Here is a 27,251-nt window from a genome sequence, read left to right as displayed (position 1 = left end):
CAATGAAGAATTGATGCTTCTCATCTCTCTCCCTTCCTGTCTGTCTGTCCCTGGCTATCCCTCTCTCTGACTCTCCCTGTCCCTGTAAAAAAAAAAAAAAAGAAAGAAATTAATGTCTTTCAGGCCTGACCAGGAGGTGGTGCAGTGGATAGAGCATTGGACTGGGACGCGGAGGAAACCCAGGTTCAAAACCCCAAGATAGCCAGCTTGAGCATGGGCTCATCTAGTTTGAGCAAGACTCATCAGCTTGAGCCCAAGGTCACTGCCTTAAGCAAAGGGTCACTCAGTCCACTGTAGCCCCCCGGGCAAGGCACATTTGAGTAAGCAATCAATGAGCAACTAAGGTGCCGCAACAAAGAACTGATGCTTCTCATCTTTCTCCCTTTCTGCCTGTCTTTCCCTCTATTTGTCTCTGTCTCTCTCTGTCTCTGTCACAAACATAAAAACAAAATGAAAAAAAGACATTAATGTCTTTTGGTCTATTCTTGCATATTAATAAAGTTTACTTTTCTAGGGTAGATTTAATATTTTAAAGTCTTAAATAATCAAGTCTTTTATAATCTTAGTTTTTCTTAATTTTCTCTGGTGTTTTTATAAATATCAGGTCTACCGGAAAGTTCTGTCCGTTTCTATCACAAGTTTTGACACATAAGCGCATGTTTATTTGGCGCATGTGTGCCTCTCTATTTTTATCACTTAACGTATACATACTGACATAGCAAATTAACTAAAAAAAGGTGATTCACGTTAGTTTTATGTGTGAAGTGATAGTGTACCCATGGCTACTGATAAAGTTCATTTACGCCACTATAATTTTTACGAATTTCAACAAGGAAGAAATGCTACAGAAGCATGTAGAAATTTATTGAAAGTGTTTGGTGAAGGTACAGTTTCTGATAGGACATGCAGAAGATGGTTCGAAAAATTCAAAACAGGTGATTTCCACCTTTCTGATAAGCCACATTCTGGGCGACCATCTTTGATTGATGACGATGTTATTAAGACCATGTTGGAGCAAGATCCTTTTCTGACAACATAGGAGATCGCAGAAAGGCTTAATTCAGCTCAGCAAACCATTTCGGACCATATTCGGAAGATAGGATTGGTGTGGAAATATTCAAGATGGGTGTCATGAATTAAGTCAGAAGAATTTGGATGATCGAGTCGTCATATGCACATCTCTGCTTGCTCGGAACAAAATCGAGCCCTTCTTGAACTGGATGATAACTGGGGATGAAAAGTGGATTACCTATGAAAACATCATAAGGAAAAGGGCATATTGTGAACCCAGAAAACCTAGCCCTTCCACCTCTAAACCAAATTTGACTCTGAATAAGAGAATGTTTTATATATGGTGGGACATTCGAGGACCAATACATTATGAGCTTTTAAAACTGAACGAAAAGCTCAATTCGGAGAAGTATTGTCAGCAACTGGATAATTTAAAGACAGCAGTCCAAGAAAAGAGGCCGGCGATGGTTCAATAGGAAGAACATCATACTGCATCATGATAATGCCAGGCCACATGCTGCTTTGGGGACTCGTCAAAAAATTGCAGAACTAGGCTGGGAAATTCTGTCGCATCCACCATATTCCCCGGACTTAGCACCCTCCGACTATCACTTGTTTTTGTCCTTATAAAGTTTTTTGAAGGACAAAAAATTCAAAAATGAAGAAGATATCAAACAAGCACTGTTCAATTTTTTGCATCAAAAGATAAAACATTTTTCAAAAATGGGATATACAAATTACCCTCACGCTGGCAAGAAATCATTAATAATAATGGCAATTATATAATATTATTTAATAAAGTTTATTGATGGTAAGAAAAATTTGTATTTTGTTTTATTCCAAAAACGGACAGAACTTTCCGGTAGACCGTATATTAATTTCAGAGTTGTGAAATTTAAGGGATATTTATCCCTTATATTTCTGTTATATTTGAATATTGTGTATGTTATGAATTATTCTTGTTTTGGAGGAAGAAAAGTTATCAGGTAAAAAAAGGAGACTTGTGATCAAAATTCTGTTTCTGCATGATTTTAAGAAATAATTTGGAGAAGATAAGATAAATATAAAGTAATTACCAAGACTGGCGATAAAAAGGACTCTGCCAAACCTAAGTACAAATTTTGGTTACCAGGCTTTTCTGGAGAAAAAGTGAATTTCTCTAACTTGAAATCAGGGTTTACTACTCACTGATATGGTTTACAATGTTAGTGAAATATATAGAGCCATCAACCAAGGAATGCATTTTATTGATTTACTTTGTTTTTTTAATACAGGGCACGAAGACTGTGTGAGAGGTTTGGCAATTTTGAGTGAAACAGAATTTCTTTCTTGTGCAAATGATGCCAGTGTTAGACGGTGGCAGATCACTGGCGAGTGTCTGGAAGTATATTATGGACATACAAATTATATTTATAGCATATCTGTCTTTCCAAATTGTAAAGGTGAGATTATCTTAGACCGTGTATTGAAGCTTGTATTAACCATTGTTCCATCAACATTTTTAAGATGAGGCAAGGAGGGCAGAAGACTTAAATCAGTTTACTAACTAACTTTATCTCATAAGTATTTTCTTCCTAAAGGAGAAAATTATATGGTCATATTTATATTAACTTATAATTAATGGTATGTTGTAAAAAGTTCTTAGGTATCTGAGGAAAGGCTTTGCATAACTTATTTATGTTAAGTATAGTATGTATGTAAGTTGTGAAATGTATCAAAATGATTTTTAAGGTTATATAGAAGTGACAAATACATGAAATTTAAAACTAGGTTTTTTTTGTTTTGTTTTGTTTTTGTATTTTTCCGAAGCTAGAAACGGGGAGGCAGTCAGACAGACTCCCGCATGCGCCCGACCAGGATCCACCCGGCATGCCCACCAGGGGGCGATGCTCTGCCCATTTGGGGCGTCGCTCTGCCGCAATCAGAGCCATTCTAGCGCTGAGGCAGAGGCCACAGAGCCATCCTCAGCGCCCCGGCAAACTTTGCTCCAGTGGAGCCTTGGCTGCGGGAGGGGAAGAGAGAGACAGAGAGGAAGGAGAGGGAGAGGTGGAGAAGCAGATGGGCGCTTCTCCTGTGTGCCCTGGCCGGGAATTAAACCCGGGACTCCTGCACTTCAGGCCGACGCTCGACCACTGAGCCAACCGGCCAGGGCCTAAAACTGGGGTTAAAACTGGGCCTAATCTAGCCTATCTAGAAAGATTAGATTTATCACAATGTACTTAATTTTATTTATTCAAACTAATTTTCCTGTATTCATTAATTTTAGATTTTGTGACTACAGGAGAAGACAGATCTCTGAGGATCTGGAAACATGGGGAATGTGCTCAAACAATTCGACTTCCAGCTCAGTCTATATGGTGCTGCTGTGTGCTAGACAATGGTGACATTGTGGTTGGTGCGAGGTATTTACATTCTAGTCAGCCAATAAATAATAGGTGTTTAGGACTTTGGTAAGCATTAGAGTGCACAGAGATAAGCCATAGGGAATTTCAGGTGAATTGGAGAGACAATATGCACAATTCTGTTACTGAAAATAATAGTAACAGGTATAACAGCTTTTACACTAATGATGTAGGATATATTATAACAGAATGGTACTCCAGCTTGTGCAGTTGAAACACTGAATGCAGAAGAAGTTAGAGAAGGTAGAGATTGGTGTTGGAAAACTTTTTAAAGAAGAAGAAATTGGATGGGATTTTAAAAGATATGAGTAAAAAGGAAAATGAGAAATTTTATCAAAAGAAACAGTATAAATAGCCTGACCAGGAAGTGGCACAGTGGGTAGAGCGTTGACCTGGAATGCAGAGGACCCAGGTTTGAAACCCCAAGGTCACCAGCTAGAGTGTAGGCTCATGTGGCTTGAGCATGGGCTCATCAGCTTGAGCACAGGATTGTTGGCTTAAGTGTGGAATCATAGAATGACCCATAGAATGGCATGGGAATTGAAGTGATGTCTTAAGAGGTAGAAGAAAATAGTGAAGGAGCAGTGCTGGGTAGAGTGGATAATATGTCAGGGGGGGCGTAATGATGGAGAACTTGAATGCCAGGCAGATTTTAGATTCAGTACTTGGGGTTAAAGGGTTGTATATCTTGAGAGTAAGAAGTGATATTATTAAAACAGAACTTGTGAATAATTAAATTTGTAGGTTTTATTAGTGGTGACAATGGGAAGGAAAGCCAGTTAGAAAGCAATTGCAGTAATAATGGTGTAAGTTATGAAATAATGGCCCCACGATGCTACTAAATGAGAGACCAAAAATAAGATAATGCAGAAGAAAATGATCAGAAATGGGATGAAAGAAAAGGATAAAGTTTCAAACTTACCATGATTGGAAGTCTGCATAAATGAAAACGAAGATGTGGGAGAATTGGTTTGGTGCAGAAGGTGATGACTTTGGTTTTAGAGTTTGTGAGGTCCACGTGATGGTTACTCATGCCCATGCCAGTGCATCATGGGCAGCTGGACTAATGACTGAGACTGAAGATAACGATTTGCACAGAACTGTCAAAAGTCAAGTGGTGGGCCACCTTTCTCTGAGGGAAGAAGCACAGTGGGAAGGAACAGAGAACCAGAGACTGATGTGGTATGCTATGAGTATGGAAAGAAGCCAGTAGGTTAAGCAGAAAAAGAAATCCAGATGTTATTCAGATGGTAATGGAGAGATTTTGGGGGAGATTGTGATCAGTTCAAGTACATGAGGGATTAAGGATCGAAAGTTGGAAAAGCTTTTGGATTTGGTTTAAAAGATGTTATTAGTGACTTTTACACCAAATTTTGGTAGAAAATGATAAAAGGTAAGTAAGAGATAACAGTGGATGTAGATTATTGACTAATCTGACATTGAAGGCAAGAAGAGAAAGCAGTAGGGATAGAGGGTCTAATAAAATGGAAGTGTTTTACTTTCCGGCTGTGCCAGCAATTTACTGGCTTAGTTTTTGTGGTGTTAGCATATTTAAAGTGGAAGAAAAATAAATGAATTGAAATTGCTATTTGTGGACTATTATGTAAAGAAACAGTTTTCTCTAGGATTAGTACAGTTGAAAGTGACTTAACAGCTCCCCAATCAAAATTTAGAATTGAAAATCATGGAAATGAAGTTCTTTTTCTGAGAATAGAGGTTGGATCTGCCATCTAGTCCAAAGGCAAGACTGTTTTATCCTTGATTGGGGTTACATTGCTAGTTAATTGCATATGACAGGCAGACTGCATGTTTCCCTAAGGAACAGATATTGACCATCTGCTAGTTGTTCAGTCTTATGTTGAGTATTGAAGCCCTTAAAAAAGTAAAACAACCACTATCCTTCTTTATAACGTAACATTTATATAATATCAACTTTTTTTTGTTGTTGTTACAGAGAGAGAACAGACAGACAGGAAGGGAGAGAGATGAGAAGCATCAATTCTTTGTTGTGGCTCCTTAGTGATTCATTAATTGCTTTCTTATATGTGCCTTGACCGAGAGTTACAGCAGAGCGAGTGACCCCTTGCTTAAGCCAGCAACCTTGGGCTCAAGCTAGTGACCTTGGGCTCAAGCCAGCGACCTTGCGCTTCAAGTCAGTGACTTCTGGGCTCAAGCCAGTGACTTTGGGCTCAAACCAGTGACTGTGGGCTTTAAGCCAGTGACCTTGGGCTTTAAGTCAGCAACCTTTGGGCTCAAACCAATGACCATGGAGTTATGTCTGTGTGATCTCACGCTCAAGCTGGTGATCTGTGCTCAAGCCAGCGACCTCAGGATTTCGAACCTGGGTCCTCCACGTCCTAGTCTGACAGTATCCACTGCACCACTCTCTGGTCAGGCTATAATACCAACTTTTAAAGCATACAGTTTATCTCTAGATTTTTATGATGGAAAATATTTAACTTGGGATTGAAAATTGTTTTAAGTACATGTTTCTTTGTCCTTTGCCAGTAAGTTTTTCCTAGTCTTTTTCACCCTATATACATCTTTAGAAAGTAATAGAGGGTAGTGTATACTCAATTTAGCATAGTGCTCTCCTTGGCAATAAATATATAGTAACATTTCTCATATTCACAAGTAAAGATTATTTTTGCTTTGGATCATTCAGGTATGATAATGTTAATACACTATGGCAATAACTTAAAATCACTTTGTTTTTCCTTATAGTGATGGTGTTATTAGAGTGTTTACGGAATCAACAGATCGGACAGCGAGTGCTGAGGAAATCACAGTTTTTGAAAAAGAACTGTCTCAGGCAACCATTGATTCCAAAACTGGTGATTTAGGGGACATTAATGCTGAGCAGCTTCCTGGGAGGGAACACCTGAATGAACCTGGTAAATATTTCAGTGTGACTAGTAGTAAAAATTGTTACCAATAATTCTAAAATTTTAGAATAATTAAAGCAATAAGAAAAGTTGTTTCACTAATCATTTAGTTTAAAAACCAAATAACACTATATTAACATTGGACATATAGTGCAAAAGCAATGGTGGGTAAAACTGCTGGCTTCCTAGTACCAAATCAAAGTGGTGGCCCCAGACTGTCTGGTAGTCATGTGTTCTTCACTGGCATGCAGTTGTAGTTAAAAACATGCTGTGGCCTTGTCCGGTTAGTCAGTTAGAGCTTTGTCTCAAAATACCAATGTTACAGGTTTGATCACTGGTCAGGGCACATACAGGAAAGCGACCAGTGAATAGGTAAGTAAGTGGAACGATGAATGCTTCCCATTCTCTCCCTGTCCCTCCCTCTTACTTTCCCCCTCCCTCCCTTCTGTCCTTTCTTTGTCTCTAAAATCAATCAATAAATATAAAAAACATTGCTATCTGCACTCTAAAATGTCCTTTGTGAAGCATTAAAAATTAATTTCATTACATCTTCATTCCTTTAGTACTTTTTAAAAGTATTCTGGATGACAGAATGTAGATTACATGTAGATTAACCCAAAGTATCATGGTGTCTGAAGGATAAGCACCTGTGCAGTCCATTAAGTGGAAGGCTGAACTATTTCCTTTTTTCACGAAATGACATTTATATTTTGCAGAATGACTAATTATTTAGGGTTAAGTATTTGACAGGCATTATTTATTTATTTTAATTTTTTATTTAATTTTTTTAGTGAGAGAGAGAGATGGCAGATAGGAAAGGAGAGAGATGAGAAGCATCAACCGGTAGTTGTTCATTGATTGCTTCTCATATGTGCCTTAATGGCGGCAGGACAGGGGCTTCAGCCAAGCTAGTGACTTCTTGCTCAAGCCAGTGACCTTTGGCTTTAAGCTTACGACCTTGTGGCTTAAGCCAGTGACCATCATCGGATCATGTTGAGGATCCCATACTCAAGCTGTGTCCTCATGCTCAAGCTGGTGAGCCTTCATTCAAGCCAGCAACCTTGGGGTTTTGAACTGGCGACCTCAACTTCCCAGCTCAGAGCTCTATCTACTGTACCACCACTGTCAGGCTTGGCAGGCAGTTTTTAAAAATGAATAAAGTGAGATTTATTATATTAAGGAAACAACTGACAATATTTGTTACCAAAGATAAAATTCAAACTTTCAAGTGCGAATTGAAATTTTAGAAAATCTGTATCTGTTATCAGGAGCTTGGTAGCTTCCAAAAACTTTAAAGACTGTTCTAATGATATGAGTAGCAAAATTAACAAGTATATATTTTTTATTTTGAATAATAAAATGTGTGAACATGTGGAAGACCTGGATAGCTCATTTAACCAATGTTTTCCAAATGTCAGTTCAGTGTTACAAAATCATGAGTAGGTAAAAGATCTTTTCAAATGTAAAACAGACCAGTGCATTTTAGTTTAATAGAATATGACAAATTCATTGATATGGTTTCAGATTCTAAATTCTAATTTTTAAGGACCTAATACTTGTACAACAATCACATTATTCTGTAAAGATTTTATTTATTGATTGTACAGAGAGGCTGGGGATGAGATATCTGCTTCACTCTTAGCTGTTCATTGCTTGCTGGTCTTATGAGCCTTGACCCAGCAAGCCCAGGGTTTTGAGCCAGTGACCTCAGAGTTCCAGGTCGGCACTCTTTCCACTGCACTTCCACAGGCCAGGCTATTCACATTTTTCGAAAATGCTATTAAACTAGTCTTCTCATTTTCAATTAATTTTTAATATACTTCCATCAAAACAGTAGATTGTAACAGATTGAAAGCACAGGCTGGTATGGTTAATCCAGCTCTCTTCTAGTCAGACACTAAAGAGATTTACAAAAATGGAAAACCACTCTAGTCTTTTCACTAAATTTCTAAAAATAAATGTAGTTTTCATCAGAATATATAGTCAGTATGTAATGGAGCTATAATCATTTTCCATGATGTAAATATATTCTGAGTTTTAACTTCATATCCAATAAATTGGTTGATATAACCCACGTTTAAAAAAAAAGCACATGCCTGACCAGGCAGTTACGCAACGGACAGAGCACTGGACTGGGATGCAGAGGACCCACATTCGAAACCCTGAGGTCGCCAGCTTGAGCATGGGCTCATCCTGCTTGAGCACTGGCTCACAAGCTTCAGTACAGGGACGCTGGCTTGAGCATGGGGTCACTGGCTTGAGCATGGGATCATAGACATCACCCCATGGTTGCTAGCTTGAGCCCAAAGGTCGCTAGCTTGAAACCCCAGGTTGCTGGCTTGAGCAAGGGGTCACTGCTCTGCTGTAGCCCCCAGTCAAGGCACATTTGAGAAAGTAGTCAATGAACAACTAAAGTGCTGTAACAGAATTGTAGCTTCTCATCTCTCTCTCTTCCTGTCTGTTTGTCCCTGTCTGTCCCCACGCCGCCCTTCTCTATCTGTTGCAAAAAAAAAACGCTTTAGACTTCTGAATATCTTTTATGATATAAAGAAATCTTGGCCTGACCTGTGGTGGTGCAGTGGATAAGGTATCAACCTGGAATGTTGAGGTTGCCATTCAAGACCCCTGGTTTGCCAGGTCAAGGCACATACGAGAAGCAACTGTGAATTGGTGCTTCCCATTCCTCCTTCTCTCTGCCTTTTTCTTTCTCTCTGTCTCTTCTCTCTAAATCAATAAAATAAAAATCTAAAAAAAAAAAGATTGAATTAAAAAAAAGAAATCTTGAAACCAAAACTTGGAGAACATTAATATCATGTTGTAATATTTTTATAATTCTTTAGAAATGTAGTCTTTTTGTCATTATGTATGTATATATATATATAATATTTACTAAGTGCCTTATGTATGCCAGGCATTATTCTAAGTCTGGGGAGTGTAGCAGATAAAAAAAGACCAAAATCTGTGTTCTCACAGATTTATGTTCTTCATGAGGAGACAGAATTAAAAAGTAAATAATATATCAGTATGTCAGATAGTTGAAGTACTATGGGAAAAACAGAGGCAGAGTTGAGGATATTTTGTCACTTTAAATACAGTGGTCAGGGAATTGTAATAGGATAGCACTAGCTGCTTGTTATAACAGATACGCAGATAAACCATAAAATCTCAGTGGCTTAACACAAGAAACCTTTATTTATTGCACATTTAAAATTCAGTTGAATGCAGGGTATCCTGGAACATGTTTGTACATAATTTTGCTTCTCAGAGTCATTCAGAGACACAGGTTGATGGAAAGCATCATCTTCAACATATGACATCAGAGGTTTCTTGGGTGTATATATATATGTAAAGTTTATATATATATAAACTTTAATCCACCAAACGGGATGGGTAGAGGATGAGGGAGAACGCCTAGAACTGGCCTTATATCACACTCACCCAGGTGCCACTGAGTGTATACTCAGTGTGTAATATCTAGGGACTGCAAGATATTAGGGAGGTGAATGATATAGTTTCTGAATAGACAGCCACAGCTCTACTCGATGGAATAGGAGTGTGAATCTGGAGGACAGCTAAGTGTCTTTGCCACTGAAGGCTTAGCTGAGAATGTGACAGTCAAGTAAAGTCCTTAAGGAGGCAAGGGAGCAAATCTTTCCAGTCCCTGTGTGAAGAGTGTCTGAGGCCTAATAAATAGCTAGTGCAAAGACTTCATGTCTGGCCTGACCAGTTGGTCGCACAATGGATAAAGCATTAGACTGAGATGCAGAGGACCCAGGTTCGAAACCCCAACGTCATGGGCTTGAGTGTGGGCTCATCCAGCTTGAGCGTGGGTTCACTGGCTTAAGCCCAAAGGTCGCTAGCTTGAGCCCAAGGTCGCTGGCTTGAGCAAGGGGTCACTTTTCTCTGCTGTAGCCCCCCGGTCAAGGCACATATGTGAAAGCAATCAGTGAACAACTAAGGTGCTGAAACGAAGAAGTGATGCTTCTCATCTCTCTCCCTTCCTGCCTGTCTATCCCTATCTGTCCCTCTCTCTGTCTCTGTCACACACACAAAAGAATAATATTCCATGGTTGAAGTAGGGTGATGAGAGCAGGGAAGTAGTAGTGGAAGATGAGGTCAGAGAGGATGGCTTTGTATACCACTCCAGTGACATAGGCTTTAATCGAGGGTGAGTTGGGAAGTCATTGAAGGGTCTCTAACCAAGATGTGTCAGGAGCTCCTTAAGGTTTTGAAAGAATTTCTGTGGTTGCTGGTTTGAATATAGACTGGAGGGAGTTCTGGGGCAAGAATAGGAGGCCAGTGAATCATGTACCAACAGATAGTAATGGAGATGGTGAGAAGTAGTTTTCTAGATATATTTTAAAGCTAGAGCTGATAGAAGTAGCTAAGGGATTGGCTGTGAGGTTACAAGAAAGAGGAGTCCGACTCTTCCATGTATTTTGGCCTAAGCAGGTAGAATGGAGAGTTGTTTACTGAAATGAAAGTGCTGTCAGAAGATACTCAGTAATAAAACTTGTTTTAATTTTGATGGGCTAACTACGTTTTAGAATCAAAAATTTTTAACCTTTATTTAATAAAGTTTTATTTTAATAATTTTTATGCCATTTTCCAGTAGAATTATTTTTAAAAATTTTTAGCTTGATCAAAACTTTTATTAAACCAAAATACAGGTTCTTTTTTATGTATAAATTTTAATGTTAACAACTTTCTATTGAAATGTTTTTTAATTTTACTCTGCTATTCTATCTTTGATTCTCAAAATTTTTATTTTAAGGTACTAGAGAAGGACAGACTCGTCTAATCAGAGATGAAGGGAAAGTTGAAGCCTATCAATGGAGTGTTAGTGAAGGGAGATGGATAAAAATTGGTGATGTCGTTGGCTCATCTGGTGCTAATCAGCAAACGTCTGGAAAAGTTTTATATGAAGGGAAAGTATGTTAACTTCTGCTTTCTAATTACCTTTATTTTAAAGTATTTGACAAATTAAAACTTTTCTCTTTTCTTCATGCTAATAAATTTTTGTTCTGTGTTTTGACACTTAAAAATACATTTCTCTTGGAAAATTCTGTCTTTTCCCTGTCTTGTAATAAATTTTTGAAGAATTTCTTTCCCTGTGTGGAGAGCTGTACTTCATAGGCAGATTGGGCATAATTTGTCTTTTGGTAGTTACAGTACACAAGTGGTTCCAAACCATCTGGGATTAGGAGCTTCCATCCCACCTTTCATCTAATGCTTCATGCCTGTATTTAACTTGATAAGACATGAGGGGCCCTGAAGGATAGTGCTTATAATAAATGTTTTGGTGAGTGGGGCATGGTAACAGCTAATACTTTTGGCCTTGAGATCAACCAATTGGAAACTCTAATTTGGCCTTAGAATCAAAATGTAGTCATAATCCATCTGTCACCTCCACCCCCAGTGAAATACTGATCGTGCAGTGCATTCAAGTGGTTACTTAATTACTGGACGATTCTAACATTGCACTTTGGAAAAAGTCTTAGTACTATAATTATTAAAATAAAACATAACAGCTGTGTTATATATGTCATTAACACATATAAACAAATGAGGTAGTAATCATTTATCTCCTTTTTATATTCCTATTAAAGGAATTTGATTATGTTTTCTCAATTGATGTCAATGAAGGTGGACCATCATATAAATTGCCATATAACACCAGCGATGATCCCTGGTTAACTGCATACAACTTCTTGCAGAAGAATGATTTGAATCCCATGTTTTTGGATCAAGTCGCAAAATTTATTATTGATAACACAAAAGGTCAACCGCTGGGACTTGGGAACACCAGTTTTTCAGATCCATTTACAGGTAAGTTAGGGTTTGTATTGTCTTAATGTGATTCTGTCAGTGCTGGTTGATTTTCATCTTTGATGTGTTTGGATACCCATTATGAGTAGCTGTTTAAATAAAAACCCAGGTCTACAATAGGTTTTTTCTTCACATTCATATTTTTAAGGCTCAAATTCTATAGTAATTCTATAGTTATAAAAATGATTGTAAATTGTTCTGTTAAAAATTACAGCCACTTGCCTGACAAGGCGGTGGCGTAGTGGATAGAGTGTTGGACTGGGATGCAGAGGACCCAGGTTCGAGACCCTGAGGTCACCAGCTTGAGCGTGGGCTCATCTGGTTTGAGCAAAGCTCACCAGCTTGGACCCAAAGTCATTGGCTCGAGCAAGGGGTTACTCGGTCTGCTGTAGCCCATGGTCAAGGCACATATGAGAAAGCAATCAATCAATGAACAACTAAGGTGTCACAACAAAAAACTAATGATTGATGCTTCTCATCTCTCTCCATTCCTGTCTGTCCCTGTCTATCCCTCTCTCTGACTCTCTCTCTGTCTTTATTAAAAAAGAAAATTACAGCCATGTTATAAAATAAATAAAATTAAGAAACTTTAATAATTTAAAGTAAAAACATTTTTTCTATGTTCCTTATATAGTCATTTCTTTTTAAAAACATTTTGTGGTGAAATTTAATAAACAAATTCTGTTTTTACATGAGGCTAAAATGGTTTTTGTGTATCACATATAGGACTGAGTTGTGGGTAGTTTCATTTTATATGTGATGTATATTCCACATGCTTACTTTAAGTCAGTTGTTTGTAACATAGTATGCAATGTCTAACATTATAAATGGGATTAGGTTCTCATGCCAGTCCATAAATTGTAATACTAGTAGCATTATTCCGAGTCCTAGCTCCTAGGAAATAGATTATTATTCTAGTAGTATTAGCCTGAGCTCAAAGTCCCAGGAACTGAAGCCATGGAAGAGGAGGGAACAAAATGTTTCCTCTTTTCTTAGGTATAGGGCAAGCTCTAAGTAAAATTTTGAAATTGGTACTGTACTGTTAACATTTTGCTCTTGTCAATTTTAACTCCATTTTGCACGTTACTGTTCTTTCTTGTTTTATAAGCACCTCATATCCTTTTCCTGTCTCAAGTCCTTATATATATTTTTCTTTCTTCCCTGATAATTATTTCATGCTCCCAAATTACTTCCTTTTTTCACATTCCATTGTCAGTTCACTTAATAAAGCAAATCTCTTCTTCATGTTGACTTAAACAGAATTATCACTGACTCACTACTGAACTATAAATGGTACAACCTTCCCAAAAGTTGCACTTTTGGACTGAAGATAGATAATAAACATCTAGTTCTGTCTGAAAATCTAACAACTATTTGGTTGTTTTGCTCTTCTGAAGCTTTAACTTTATAAGCACCCTTATGTTTATCAGTTTGTAAACACCTCTGATTAGTTCCTTAGAAATACTGACAAAACATATATGTGCACTCATCACACATTTTTAAGGTATAAATGGAAGTCTGTTTCCTTTGTAGTACTCATCCCCTTTATAATTCTCTCCTCCAGTAAGTTGTAAACTTCAGTGGATACAAGCAATCATGTTCTCTGCTGGATCCCTAGCACTGAATGCATCTGTTTGACACATGAATTAATGAACTCAGGGTTCTCTAAAAGATTTACATTTGATGCCTGTGGTTTTTATAGCAAAAGCAACAACAGGAATTCTTGTCAATTTTTATTGGAACAGGAATTGATTGTATATATATATTATTTAGGTCAGAGACTACCCATAATTTTTCTCTTTATATTGGAATTCTAGTTATTTTAATATTTAAACACAAGGACTAAGATATAAAGTATTTTTAAATTTTTTTTTTTTTTCATTTTTCTGAAGCTTGGAAACAGGGAGAGACAGTCAGACAGACTCCCGCATGCACCCCACTGGGATCCACCCGGCACGCTCACCAGGGGCGACGCTCTGCCCACCAGGGGGCGATGCTCTGCCCATCCTGGGCGTCACCATGTTGCGACCAGAGCCACTCTAGCGCCTGAGGCAAGGCCACAGAGCCATCCCCAGCGCCCGGGGCCATTTTTTTGCTCCAATGGAGCCTTGGCTGCGGGAGGGGAAGAGAGAGACAGAGAGGAAAGCACGGCGGGGGGGGGGGGGGGGGGGGGTGTGGAGAAGCAAATGGACGCTTCTCCTGTGTGCCCTGGCCGGGAATCGAACCCGGGTCCTCCGCACGCTAGGCCGACGCTCTACCGCTGAGCCAGCCGGCCAGGGCTAAAGTATTAAAGTTAAGAAAACTAATAAGCTTGGAGAATCACTGAAATTTTAGTTTCTTACTAGTCTTTTCAACTGTGACATTTTTTACTCTAATTTTTTCTCCCATGTAACAGCCTTGCTCTTCTATTTTCCTCTAACCTTTAAAGTCTTCTAATATAAGTCTTGTGTGAAATTCAGAATTTTGGTCTACTCACCCCTTCCTTTGCACACACAGGTGGTGGTCGATATGTTCCAGGCTCTTCATCAGAATCTTCTAACACACTGCCTGCAGCAGATCCTTTTACAGGTAGGATACAGTTTTGATTAATATAGCTTCACTAAGTGCAGAGCATTTTACATTTTGGAGATATCCTTCAATACCTGATACTTATCTATATGTCCAGTTTTGATGGATCTCCTTTTCTTCTAATTTTTGCTTTTTTCCTGGAGTTCTTTTGTGACTTTCTCATGAATTTTAAACAGCATATTATTATAACTCATCATTTTCTCCAGTGGTCCTTCCTGCCAGGAGTCATTTACAGCATAGGTTTTAGAGCCAGTCAGACTTTGGTTCAAAATTTGGCTCTACTACTTACTTGCTATGAGAAGTTGGCAAGGTACTTAACCTGTCTGAGCCTATGTTTTTTATCTGTGAAATTAGATAATAGGGGAGCCCACCAACCAAGACACATCATGAATGCTATCACTGGCAAGATCATGAGCAGAGAAGGAGCCATGTGCGTCCCTGATACTGGATGGAGCAGTGCAGTCAAGAAGTCTGCCCAAGCCTATTTGCCTTAGTGTGGAAGGAGACAGTTCACCAGCTACCCAGGATTAGTCTTCCTAATCTAAGTTACTAATTGCCTCATGAAGCCCTGAAAAGTGGTGTGTCTCTTCAAAGTGACTGTTTACCAAGGTATGCATGCTTCAGCATCAACACTACTGGAAAAAAGTGGCCAGACTTGGACTTTAACGCAGCTGAAGAAGTCTCTGTTTTCAGAATAGTTTTGATATATTTTATGATGCTGTTGTTGGATCGTCAGCCAGATTTCCTGGACAATATATCAAATTTGGGAAGAGATTTATAGCATTTATGGTACCCATTGGCCTTGCCAACATACAGTCCTGTCTAAATCGTAGATTGGACCAACATACAACCTTAGGTCAGTGTCATGAAGTTGTGAATTGCTCTCAGTGAGCTTTCTTCTGTGAATGGACCAATGCAGATAGCTGCACCCTGTGCATTGGTAACCTAGTATACTACAGTAACCAACTATCAAGCTAAAATGTTTTGATGGCACAGTGGCTTTTAAGGAAGTCTTTGATGACATTCAATTTAAAAAGATAGTAAGGACCTGAAGAGTAGATAAGATGATGACTTTCTCTGTCAGCATATTCAGGAGCATAATGCACTGAAACTTAGAACAACAGAGTTCCCGAATCTCATTGGCAGATATTTTTTGGAACAGAAAGAACATACCAAGCTTCAAACAATACCAACAAAATCAAGAGAACGCTATCATAACTGGAGCATGTCTCACTGTTGCACAATGTCAATAACTCAGAAGATGCAGTGATAATGGAGATGTGCAAGATAGCATACTAACTGTCCAAGAGAATTATGGAATTATGATGATAAATGAACCAACTATTATAAAAAATAGATAACAGCACCTACCAAATTGAGATATTATGAAAATTAAATCATATAATACATGGAAAGTATTCTAGGCAGGATATGTTTAAGCCCTCAGAATATGTTAACTATTATTGTTGATGTTGTTTCCCCAGTTTTACCAATAGCACTGGGGCCAAAAGGTTTGCCCATTTGACTTACAACTTAAGGGCCATCTTAATTCTTTTTTCTTTTCCTTATTTATGTGGTTGTCAAACTTCTAATATTACTTAGATCATCTGGGATGTTTGTTTAAAGTACCTCAGGTCCTACCCACAGATTCTGACACACTAGGTTAGTGAGGAGGTTAAAAATAGTCATGCCCTGATCCCTCACCCATGAGCTCTGATTAAATTAAATGGTTTTGGGTGTGGTTTGCTGTTAGGCTGTTGTAAAAGCTCACTATATAGGTTTCTAAAGTGAAGCCATTTTGGAGAACGACTAGATTAGTAGGGGTGGGCCCTATGAATCTGCATATTGAACAGGTGACTATCTCTAAATGTCAGAGAACCATATTTATAAAAGTGTGGGTCTGTATTCTGCCTCATAATGCCTTGGGCAAGTTATTCAGTCTGTAATAAAGTATTGCAAGTAATAGTGGTATGTATTTAATTAATATTTAAATGATTATATATGCATACAAGACACTTAGCATATAGTAAAAACTGAAATCCTGTTATTTTGTGTTCATTTTAATTTTATTTACATCTGTGTAAATATTTTGTATTTGAGTTTTGCGTGTTTTGTTTTTTACATCTGTTGCACTGTTTATACCAATTCCTAGGTATTAAATTCAGGGATTAAAATGATAGCTCATCTTTCTTCTTCCCGGAAAGGCAGGTCTAGAACTCCAAACTTCTCCAAATTTTGCTGATTCTGTACATTTGCTTTTCATATTTCTTTCTTTCTATTTTCAATTAGACCACCACAAGTATAATCTAAAATGTGAGTCTGGGCTATTGTCATAGCACTCATAACTCTTTTTTTTTTTTTTTTTGTATTTTTCTGAAGCTGGAAACGGGGAGAGACAGTCAGACAGACTCCCGCATGTGCCCGACCGGGATCCACCCAGCACGCCCACCAGGGGGCTATGCTCTGCCCCTCCGGGCGTCGCTCTGTTGCGACCAGAGCCACTCCAGCGCCTAGGGCAGAGGCCAAGGAGCCATCCCCAGCGCCCGGGCCATCTTTGCTCCAATGGAGCCTCGGCTGCGGGAGGGAAAGAGAGAGACAGACAGGAAGTAGAGGGGGAGAGGTGGAGAAGCAGATGGGCGCCTCTCCTGTGTGCCCGGGAATCGAACCCGGGACTTCTGCACACCAGGCTGACGCTCTACCACTGAGCCAAGCGGCCAGGGCCTAGCACCCATAACTCTTACCTAGTTTCTTTTCTGCTTGTTTTCTGTGGCAGATCCTGCTTCTCTAATTCAGTAGAACAGTTTTGAAGATTTCATTATGGAAGGCTTTTAATTTCTCCAACCCATTAAGCTTTTGTAATTCATTAAACCTCTATAATTATAATGTATAAGGCATCTAATGTTTATTTTAAAACTTGAGGATTATTTTTCTGGTTAACATTTATTGGGCATAACTATGCCAGGCACTGTTCTCAGCATTTTTCTGCATTAAATATGCAGCCCATTTATTATATATAAAGAAACCATTTCAAAGCATATGGTAATAAAAATAAGTTATTGTATATAAAAAAGGGCAGTTTGAACTTGATAGTTTGCAGTTCTTTTGTTGACTAGGTATGTTACATTTTAGGTGGAGGTCGTTATGTGCCAGGGTCTGCAAGTATGGGAACTACCGTGGCTGGAGTTGATCCATTTACAGGTATACTCTTCGTTTCCTTTTTTTAAAAAGATTTTTAAAGTTTGTTAAACTTTTATTTAATAAAAGATTAAGAAAATTGGTATTTCTTTTCTTTCTAAAGACCAAGCTTCTGGTTTGTTTCTTTCTTTTTTGTTTTTGTTTTTAGGTAAGAGGAAGGGAAATAGTATGCCCCAACTGGGAGCCACCTGGCAAACCCATCTGGGGCCAATGCTTGAGTAATGAGCTATATTTAGCGCCTGAGACTGATGCATTCCAACAGAGCTATCCTTAGTGCCTGGGGCCACACTCAAACCAATTGAGGCACTGGCTGGGGGGAGGAGGAAGCAGATGCTTGCTTCTACTGTGTGCCCTGACTGGGAATTGAACCTGGGAAGTCCATATGCCAGGACAACGCTCAATCCACTTGTGCCACCAGCCAGGGCCGAGACCAAACTTCTTGACTTGTCTTTCAGAGTGTTGCCAGAATTACCATTACTGCACATAAGAATCATGGGGAGTTTTTTGGGTTTTTTGTTTGATTTGTTTCTTTTATAGAGACAGAGAGTCAGAGAGAGGGATAGATAGGGACAGACAGACAGGAATAGAGAGAGAGATGAGAAGCATCAATCATCAGTTTCTCGTTGTGGCACTTTCGTTGTTCATTGATTGCTTTCTCATATGTGCCTTGGGGTTGCAGCAGACCGAGTAACCCCTTGCTCAAGCCAGCGACCTTGGGTCCTAGCTGGTGACCTTTTTTTCTTTGCTCAAACTATATGAGCCAGCGTTCACGCTGGTGACCTCGGGGTCTCGAACCTGGGTCCTCCTCATCCCAGTCTGACGCTCTATCAACTGCGCCACCGCCTGGTCAGGCTCATGGGGAGTTTTAAAATAAGTACTTAGACCTTATCCCGAGAAATGCTCACTTGGTTTACTACTGCTTTGTGTTCGGGCCTTGGCAAGAGCAGTTTCGTAGTCTTCCAATGTGATTCTAACATGCAGCCAGGGTTGAAAACTGCTGTTACACTTTTGTTCTGCTGTGGCTGATTTCCTCAGTACCCTTACCAAATCTGAGTTTATTCTAGGCTCCTTCATTCATTCTTAATGTGTTGAAGATGTTATTTACTACCTTAACATTGTGCTCCTAAGGGGACTCTTAAAAATAATTTGCTTTTATAATTTAGGTCTAGAATATTTGGCCTTTTTCTGAACTGATATATTATTTTTAAGTGGTTTATTTCTTTTGTTTTACAGAGACAGAGAGACGGATAGATAGGGACAGACAGACAGGAATGGAGAGAGATGAGAAATGAGAAGCATTAATCATCTGTTTTTTCATTGTGACACCTTAGTTGTTTATTGATTGCTTTCTCATATGTGCCTTGACTGTGGGCCTTCAGCAGACCGAGTAACCAGTGACCTTGGGTCCAAGCTGCTGAGCTTTGCTCACACCAGATGAGCCTGCGCTCAAGCTGGCGAGCTCAGGGTCTCGAACCTGGGTCCTTCCGCATCCCAGTCTGACGCTCCATCCACTGCGCCACCACCTGGTCAGGCTATTTTATCCTTAATATCTAACCTAGAGTCTGACACATCATCTTTATCACTGTTGAATATATGCAGACATGCTTTCCTCTATGTTGAATACCAGTAAAATAAATGCAGAGCTAAGTTTGTGGTTTACCTCTTGGAAGTTTAACAGATATGTTGGCATATATAAGGTCTACCGGAAAGTTCTGTCCGTTTTTGGAATAAAACAATACAAATTTTTCTTACCGTCAATAAACTTTATTAAATAATATAATTGCCATTATTATTAATGATTTCTTGCCAGCGTGAGGGCAATTTGTATATCCCATTTTTGAAAAATGTTTTATCTTTTGATGCGAAAAATTGAACCAGTGCTTGTTTGATACCTTCTTCATTTTTGAATTTTTTGCCCTTCAAAAAACTTTGTAAGGACAAAAACAAGTGATAGTCGGAGGGTTCGAAGTCTGGGGCATATGGTGGATGCAACAGACATGCTTCTGTAGCATTCCTTCCTTGTTGAAATTCGTAAAAATTATAGTGGCGTAAATGAACTTTATCAGTAGCCATGGGTACACTATTGCTTCACACATAAGACTAACGTGAATCAACTTTGTCTTAATTTGCTACATCAGTATGTATACATTAAGTGATAAAAATAGAGAGGCACACATGCGCCAAATAAACATGTGCTTACGTGTCAAAACTTGTTGTGATAGAAACGAACAGAACTTTCCGGTAGACCTTGTATTTCCCCCTACTTATTCTTTTATATAAGAGAATGTGTGGTATATGTTACTGAGCATAATAAAATAAATACCCATAAACTTTACTTGGGAACTAACTTGTAATTTTGTAAGCTATCTTTTCATTGTGAAAGTACCATTTTTTTGGCAGTACTGCACATAATAATTAAAATTTAGGACTCTGGAGTGAGGAACGCTTATATTCAAATCTCAGTTCCATTAGTTTTTATTCTGTTTGGCTTTGAGAAAGTCATTCTGTTTCTGCTTCTTTCTCATTTGTAAAATTTCTTAGGGTTGTTATGATGTTAAAATTACAAAATATCACTTTATACTGAATAAATGCCTAGTAATTGTTAGCTATACCTGTTGTATTTTCAAAAGTGTCTGAAGTTAACGGCTCCCTTCCATTTCCAGAAGTCTTTTTTAACAGTCTTTAACAGTCTGGTGTATAGACTGGAAGTTTATTTACCTTAGTCCATACTACTGTTGTCTCTCACCTACACTAACGAAATAATAGCCTCCAAATTGGTCTCTCCATGGTTCATACTACAGCTAACGATCTTTACAGTTTAAATTGTTTATGCCCCTTCCTTGATTAAAACCCTTCCAAGACTTCCCATTGAATCCACACGATTTGTATCCTATTCCTTGTGGCCTTTTTTCTGCCTGGCCATACTGGCCTGTGTCAATTCTTTGAGCATGCCATGCTATTTTCTACCTCAGGAGCTTTGTACATGCTGTTTTCTTTTGCAATAGTAGGACTCTTTGTTTCTTAGGGAATAGATTATTATTTGTTTCTCTTTTTTCTTTTCTATTTAATTTTGCAGTATAGTATTTATTAAATGAACTCAATGAGACTTTCTTGGACATTCACATAGCTTACCTACTCTATCATAAGTTTTCATTGCATCCTATACTTTTCCTTTTGAGGACTTTGTATTATACATAATTGTTTGGGTGAAACTTTGATTTGCATTCTCCTTACACAACTAGAATTCAATAAATCAGGAGTGCAGGCAATGTCTGCATAGCTCATCTTTGATCGTGTCAGTAAATAGTCTGTGTTTTATAAGCAATTAGAATTCCTTTTGTGTATCTCATTACTTGCTTTATCTAACTTACCAATTTCTATTTCTAATATACTCAGAAGATGAAAATGTTATTCATCATTTTTGCAAAATGCCTTAATTTTACATTGGAACAAAACCTTTGACTTTCAAGAACTTAAAAACTTGGAGTGATTTATAAAAATGATGTAGAAAATGACAATGCCTACTACTCATTTGGAATAAGCAATAAAAGACACGAGAAGAACAAAATCAATACGCTTTAGATAGATGGGAATAGGAAATTTTATTATTTTGTATTCTTTGATTTCTTAAAATTTTTTAAAATAGCCCCAGCTGGACAGCTCAGTTGATTAGAGCATCATCCCAGTATGCAAAGGTTGTAGATTTGTCTGTATCAAGGCACATATAGGAACAGATTGATATTTCTGTCTCTCTCTTGCTTCCTGTCTCTCTAAAATAAATCAATAAATATTCTTTTTAAATATGAGAGTAGGAAATTTGAAATAAAAAAGGTTTATTTTACATTTAAGTTCCCATTCCAAAAACTAAAACTTATTATATCAAGTATAAATAGTATATAACATATTATGAATAACTTTTTTTCAGAGTTTGCTTGTTATTGCATGGATTGAATAGTTACATCTTAATTGTGAAAACAAAATCATATAATTAAAGTAGAAAAATCTCATTTTTGACCATTCCTTATCATTTTCAACATCTTCTGTAAATAGGGAATAGCGCCTACCGATCAGCTACATCTAAAACAGTGAATATTTATTTCCCTAAAAAAGAGGCTGTTACTTTTGACCAAGCAAACCCTACACAAATATTAGGTAAGTATATTTTAATTAAGTAGTGTTCTCATATGTCCACAGACTCTTTGTCATGTACTTAATACCATTTCAGCTCCTAGCATGAGCTGGGAACTGGATGTTTCCATGATAGAGAGAGACTTCTATTGTGGCCTTACATAACTGGAATACAAATGCACAGGCTGATTAATGTACCCTTAATACTTTGTAAGATGCCTTATGCAAATATAAGGTAAATGTTTTATGACTTTACTGAGAAGAAAACTAAAGGGGAAGAATGTAAATTCCTATCCCCTAATCTGTTAATGTTTAAAAAAAAAGTAATTAAGACATTTAAAAAATAAAAATCTTGGCTTTAAAAAATTAATAGTCCTTAGAAATAATAAATGGCTATTTAAATTTTCCATTAACAGTAAAACTTCTCAGTTGACTTTGATTGCTTTTGCTGCTAATTTGTTTTTCTCAAAACAAACTGACAGGTTTTTAGGGGGGTTTTTTCTGGACCAAGACTACAAGAAAATTATTTGAGGCAACATATATATCTGAATGTAAGACAGGGATTTTTTTGGTCAAAATTACCCTTCATACTATCTTTATAAAAATCGTGTTTTCTTAATTGCTTTATTTTGAACAATAAAAATGTATACGTATACTTACAACAACTTGACTTTTTTTGAAAATATTTTTCTGAAGTGTAAAGTGGGGAGGCAGAGAGACAGACTCCTGCATGCACCCAACCAGGATCTACCTGGCAAGCCCACTAGGGGGCGATGCTCTGCCCATCTGGGGCATTGCTCTGTTGCAACCAGAGGCATTCTAGAGCCTGAGGCAGAGGCCATGGAGCCATCCTCAGCGGCCGGGCCAACTTTGCTCCAATGGAGTCTTGGCTGCAGGGGGGGGGAAGAGAGAGAGAGAAAGGAGAGGAGAAAGGGTGGAGAAGCAGATGGGCAGTTCTGCTGTGTGCCCTGGCCGGGAATCAAACCCGGGACTTTCACATGCCGGGCTGACGGTGAGCCAACCTGCCAGGGCTACAACTGGACATTTTTAAACTCATGTACAATATATTTAAGAGGTCTTGTTTTGCATTTGTTTGTTTTGTATTTCTTAATAACTTTGTTTTCTTTATTCTGACAGTGTTAAAATTTTCAGTGCCAAAGAATAGAGAAACAGGTCCGAAATTCCAGTTATGATTGATAAATTTCTGTAAATTTGGACAATTTACTTTCTTAAAACTTTTCTGCTGGGAATTAGGGTGTTTTTATGTTTTGAGAGAAAGATTTTTGAGAAAACAGTGTTAGATGACCCAAAGTAGCATTAGTGATGACAAGGATGCTCATATTGAATGTATATAATTATATTTAGAGTTTAAAAGAAATTGTTTTATGAAATATGAATAAAGTGGGAAGGCAATTATTTCCATTTAATATGCTTAAAATAATGTTTGTGCCTTGGCCAGATAGTTCAGTTAGAGTATCATCCCAAAGCACAGAGGTTGCTGGTTTGATCCCCAGTCAGGGCACATTCAGGAACAGATCAGTGTTTCTGTCTCTCACTCTCCCTTCCTCTCTAACACCAATACATTTTAAACAAATGTTTTTAAAATAAATAATGTGATATGAAAGGTTCATATGGAACTATCATATTTCCCCCTGTATAAAACACACCTTAATTTTGGGGCCCGAAATTTGAAAAAAAATTTATTACATAAAGTTATTGAACTCAAGTTTTATTAATCATAAAATTCAGACAACTCCTCATTACTCTCAAAACTTAACAACCATTAGCTTGTCCTACTGTAATATACCGGTAACAAGTACGAAACAATGAGTGAGTGCAAAGACAAGCGCAAGAAAGTGGGAAATGCAAGTAAAAAATAATCTACAACCACTGTATAAGATGCACAGTTTTTATACCCCAAATTTTTCAAAAAAGGTCCGCCTTATACGTGGGGAAATACTGTAAATCAATAAATTATTATAGTCATTTAGGTTTTCTATTTCATTGACAATTGTGGAAATTGATATAAGTGGGCTAAAAGTTGTTTATAAATTTGTCATTGAGAAAATAGAGGGTTGACTTATATGTTGCTATATATGACATGGTACTGCTTTGAAAACAATTCAAAATGATTACAAAGATGATATTCTTTGAAACTTATTCAAAGCAGAAAGCTTCGGAAGATCTGGTAGAGTACTTATTATAAATTTTGGCATTTCTCTTGTATCTGGCTGATTAAAGTTAGAGAATTTTGAAGGTTTGGTTTTGGGTTCTAGGTAAACTGAAGGAACTTAATGGAACTGCACCTGAAGAGAAGAAGTTAACTGAGGATGACCTGATCCTTCTTGAGAAGATACTATCTCTAATATGTAATAGTTCTTCAGAAAAACCCACAGCCCAGCAACTTCAGATTTTGTGGAAAGCTATTAACTGGCCTGAAGGTACAGAAACACTCTGTAAAATGTAACTGGAAAGCAGGAAGGATATTTTTTCATTTCTCTCAATATTATTGGTATTTCTAGTTTAAATAAAAGTTAACCGGAGTAGTTGTAATTCACGTTGTAAAACACTTCACAGTCTGTTGCTCACACGCGTTAGGAGAATCTGAAGGTAATGTAAAGAGCCCCTTGCATGTACCATGTTGTAATGCATTTGTGGATCCCCTGCAAGCCATCCAAGAAACTCTTTATGGCCTGTTAACACAAGGCTACAAATAATTGCTGTAAGGATTTTCTTTTTAGTACATTCACTTTTTATTTAAAAAAAAATTTTTTTTTAATTTTTATTTATTCATTTTAGAGAGGAGAGAGAGAGGGGGAGAGAGAGAGAGAGAGAGAGAGAGAGAGAGAGACGGGGGAGGAGCTGGAAGCATCAACTCCCATATGTGCCTTGACCAGGCAAGCCCAGGGTTTCGAACCAGCGACCTCAGCATTTCTAGGTCTATCTTTATCCACTGCGCCACCACAGGTCAGGCCTAAAAAAATTTTTTTTAATGATTTAATTAATTGTGTTTACATAGATTCTAGGGTCACCCCGAATGCCTCCTCCCTCCCCCCTATTCCCCTCAACATTTCCCTTACTACCCTCTCCACAGCGCCCTCCCCCCTTCCCTTCAGGTTTATCCCATCCTATCATCCCCTTTCCCTCTGTGCTCTTTCCCTCTGGTCCCTTTGATCTCTCCTCTGTCTCAATTCCATTCCTCAGTTCACAGTTTGTTGGATTCCTCAAATGAGTGAGGTCATATGATATTTTTCTTTCTCTGCCTGGCTTATTTCACTTAACATAATAGTTTCCAGGCCCTTCCATATTGTTGCAAAAGGTAATATTTCCTTCTTTCTCATAGCCCCATAGTATTCCATTGTATATATGTTGGAGGTAACATTGGTTGCTATAACATTATATAAATTTTAGGTATACAAAATTAGTTTGATATTCGTATATGCTGTAGTGTGCTCACAAACAAAAGTCTAGCTTGCATTCATTACATTTAATTTTTAATTCTAAAAATGCCCTCTCCCCTATCATTTTTTTATGTGCTATTGATTTATAGGAGGAAAAAAATTGTCCTACAAAATGTCTCATATTGTGGATTTGGTTGATCACTTAATGTGTTGCTCTATCTCTATAGTTCCTGCTAGACATAATTAGATTCTAATTCAATATATTTTTTAAGGTGAATACCCTTTATAAATGATACTGTAAACTACCTTTGTATCACAAGGCACATTATTTCTGGTTTCGTCACTTTGATGCTTAAAATTATTTAGTTAATTTATTCATGTGGTGTCAACCCAGTTCCTTGGTGCTCTCCACCAACCTATAAGCATCCTATTAGCATTTGTCAACTGGAATTCTTCTATAAAGAATGTTCTCTCTTTAGCTCTTTAGTTTTATTATGGGATTTTTAAAAGCAAGGTGCCAATACCATCAATCTACAGGGATTTTTTGAAAACTCACTGTGCATCAGCTGTCTGATAACCCCAGAGAGTTACATTATTTTTAAAGCCTACATAATCTTTTAGTAATAAGTCCAATACAATAAAAAATCATTAACACAATTTTAGAAATATGTGAACTTTAAAGCAGGCACATGATTTTTAATGTGTTAATTTTATAACAAGAATGAAAGCCTTAAAAACTGATAGTCCTAGGAATTTTCTGGGTTTTCAGAAATATTAATGAATTTTTCTTTTTAACAGATATCGTCTTTCCTGCGCTTGACATTCTTCGGTTGTCAATAAAACATCCGAGCGTGAATGAGAACTTCTGCAATGAAAAGGAAGGGGCTCAGTTCAGCAGTCATCTTATCAGTCTTCTGAACCCTAAAGGAAAGCCAGCAAACCAGCTGCTTGCTCTGAGGACTTTCTGCAATTGTTTTGTTGGACAGGCAGGACAAAAGCTCATGATGTCCCAGAGGGAATCACTAATGTCCCATGCAATAGAACTGAAATCAGGGAATAATAAGAACATTCACATTGCTCTGGCTACCTTGACCCTGAACTATTCTGTTTGTTTTCATAAAGACCATAACATTGAAGGGAAAGCTCAATGCTTGTCAGTAATTAGCACAGTCTTTGAAGTTGTACAAGACCTAGAAGCCACTTTTAGACTTCTTGTGGCTCTTGGAACAGTGATTAGTGATGATCCAAATGCTGTACAATTAGCCAAGTCTTTAGGTGTTGATTCTCAAATAAAAAAGTATGCCTCGGTATCAGAACCAGCTAAAGTAAGTGAATGCTGTAGACTTATCCTAAATTTGCTGTAACTGGGAAAGGGGCTGAGATTTTAAATCGATTAGTAGTTTTTCTCACATTTTACATGACTGGTAACAGATGAAAAAAAATGCTGTGGAATAAGTAAAATTTCTGATCTTGTAATGCGGGGGCAGGGGAAACAAAGGAGAAATAAAATTTTTGCACTGATGAACTGTGAGATTTTCCTGTATAATGTTGGTAGGTTTTCAAGAGTTTAAAAACAAACTACGAAGGAGCTATAATCAACACAACAACTACAGTGATATAATTTCTGTACTTAAACCACACAGGACAAGAGCTTTTATTTAAATAATCAATTTTTTAATATTATACCCCTTGTTAATTGTTGATGGTTATCTTTTATTGAATTTCTGCTGTACTCATTTTCCTTGCTGAGTCCTTTCATCAGCACTAATACCAAGTCATGTTTTAAGATGAGTACTTTAGAATTTTTTAAAGATTATGTTTTTTGTAAATGA

The 27,251-nt window shown here is 37.7% G+C and overlaps 1 protein-coding gene and 1 non-coding gene across 2 annotated transcripts in view; one reads left to right on the top strand and one right to left on the bottom strand.

The window, feature by feature from the left end:
- The window catches only part of PLAA (phospholipase A2 activating protein), a 42,122-nt gene extending 15,182 nt beyond the window's left edge, over window positions 1–26,940 (top strand). The window contains exons 5-14 of the mRNA XM_066368283.1: window positions 2,286–2,453; window positions 3,278–3,413; window positions 6,138–6,307; window positions 11,073–11,230; window positions 11,908–12,127; window positions 14,624–14,695; window positions 17,825–17,893; window positions 21,941–22,042; window positions 24,295–24,459; window positions 26,218–26,940. Coding sequence (XP_066224380.1) covers window positions 2,286–2,453; window positions 3,278–3,413; window positions 6,138–6,307; window positions 11,073–11,230; window positions 11,908–12,127; window positions 14,624–14,695; window positions 17,825–17,893; window positions 21,941–22,042; window positions 24,295–24,459; window positions 26,218–26,783 — 1,826 coding nt within the window. The 3' untranslated portion in view covers window positions 26,784–26,940. The remainder of the gene's footprint in view (window positions 1–2,285; window positions 2,454–3,277; window positions 3,414–6,137; window positions 6,308–11,072; window positions 11,231–11,907; window positions 12,128–14,623; window positions 14,696–17,824; window positions 17,894–21,940; window positions 22,043–24,294; window positions 24,460–26,217) is intronic.
- TRNAF-GAA (transfer RNA phenylalanine (anticodon GAA)) lies at window positions 3,088–3,163 on the bottom strand. The gene has a single exon. It is a non-coding gene; the product is annotated as a tRNA-Phe (tRNA).
- Window positions 26,941–27,251: the final 311 nt, after the last annotated feature.

Source organism: Saccopteryx leptura, chromosome 2 (genome assembly GCF_036850995.1).
Source record: "Saccopteryx leptura isolate mSacLep1 chromosome 2, mSacLep1_pri_phased_curated, whole genome shotgun sequence".
In the NCBI taxonomy this organism is placed as follows: Eukaryota; Metazoa; Chordata; class Mammalia; order Chiroptera; family Emballonuridae; genus Saccopteryx; species Saccopteryx leptura.
Note: the sequence above shows the minus strand (reverse complement) of the source record. Positions and strands in the feature narration are given on the sequence as shown.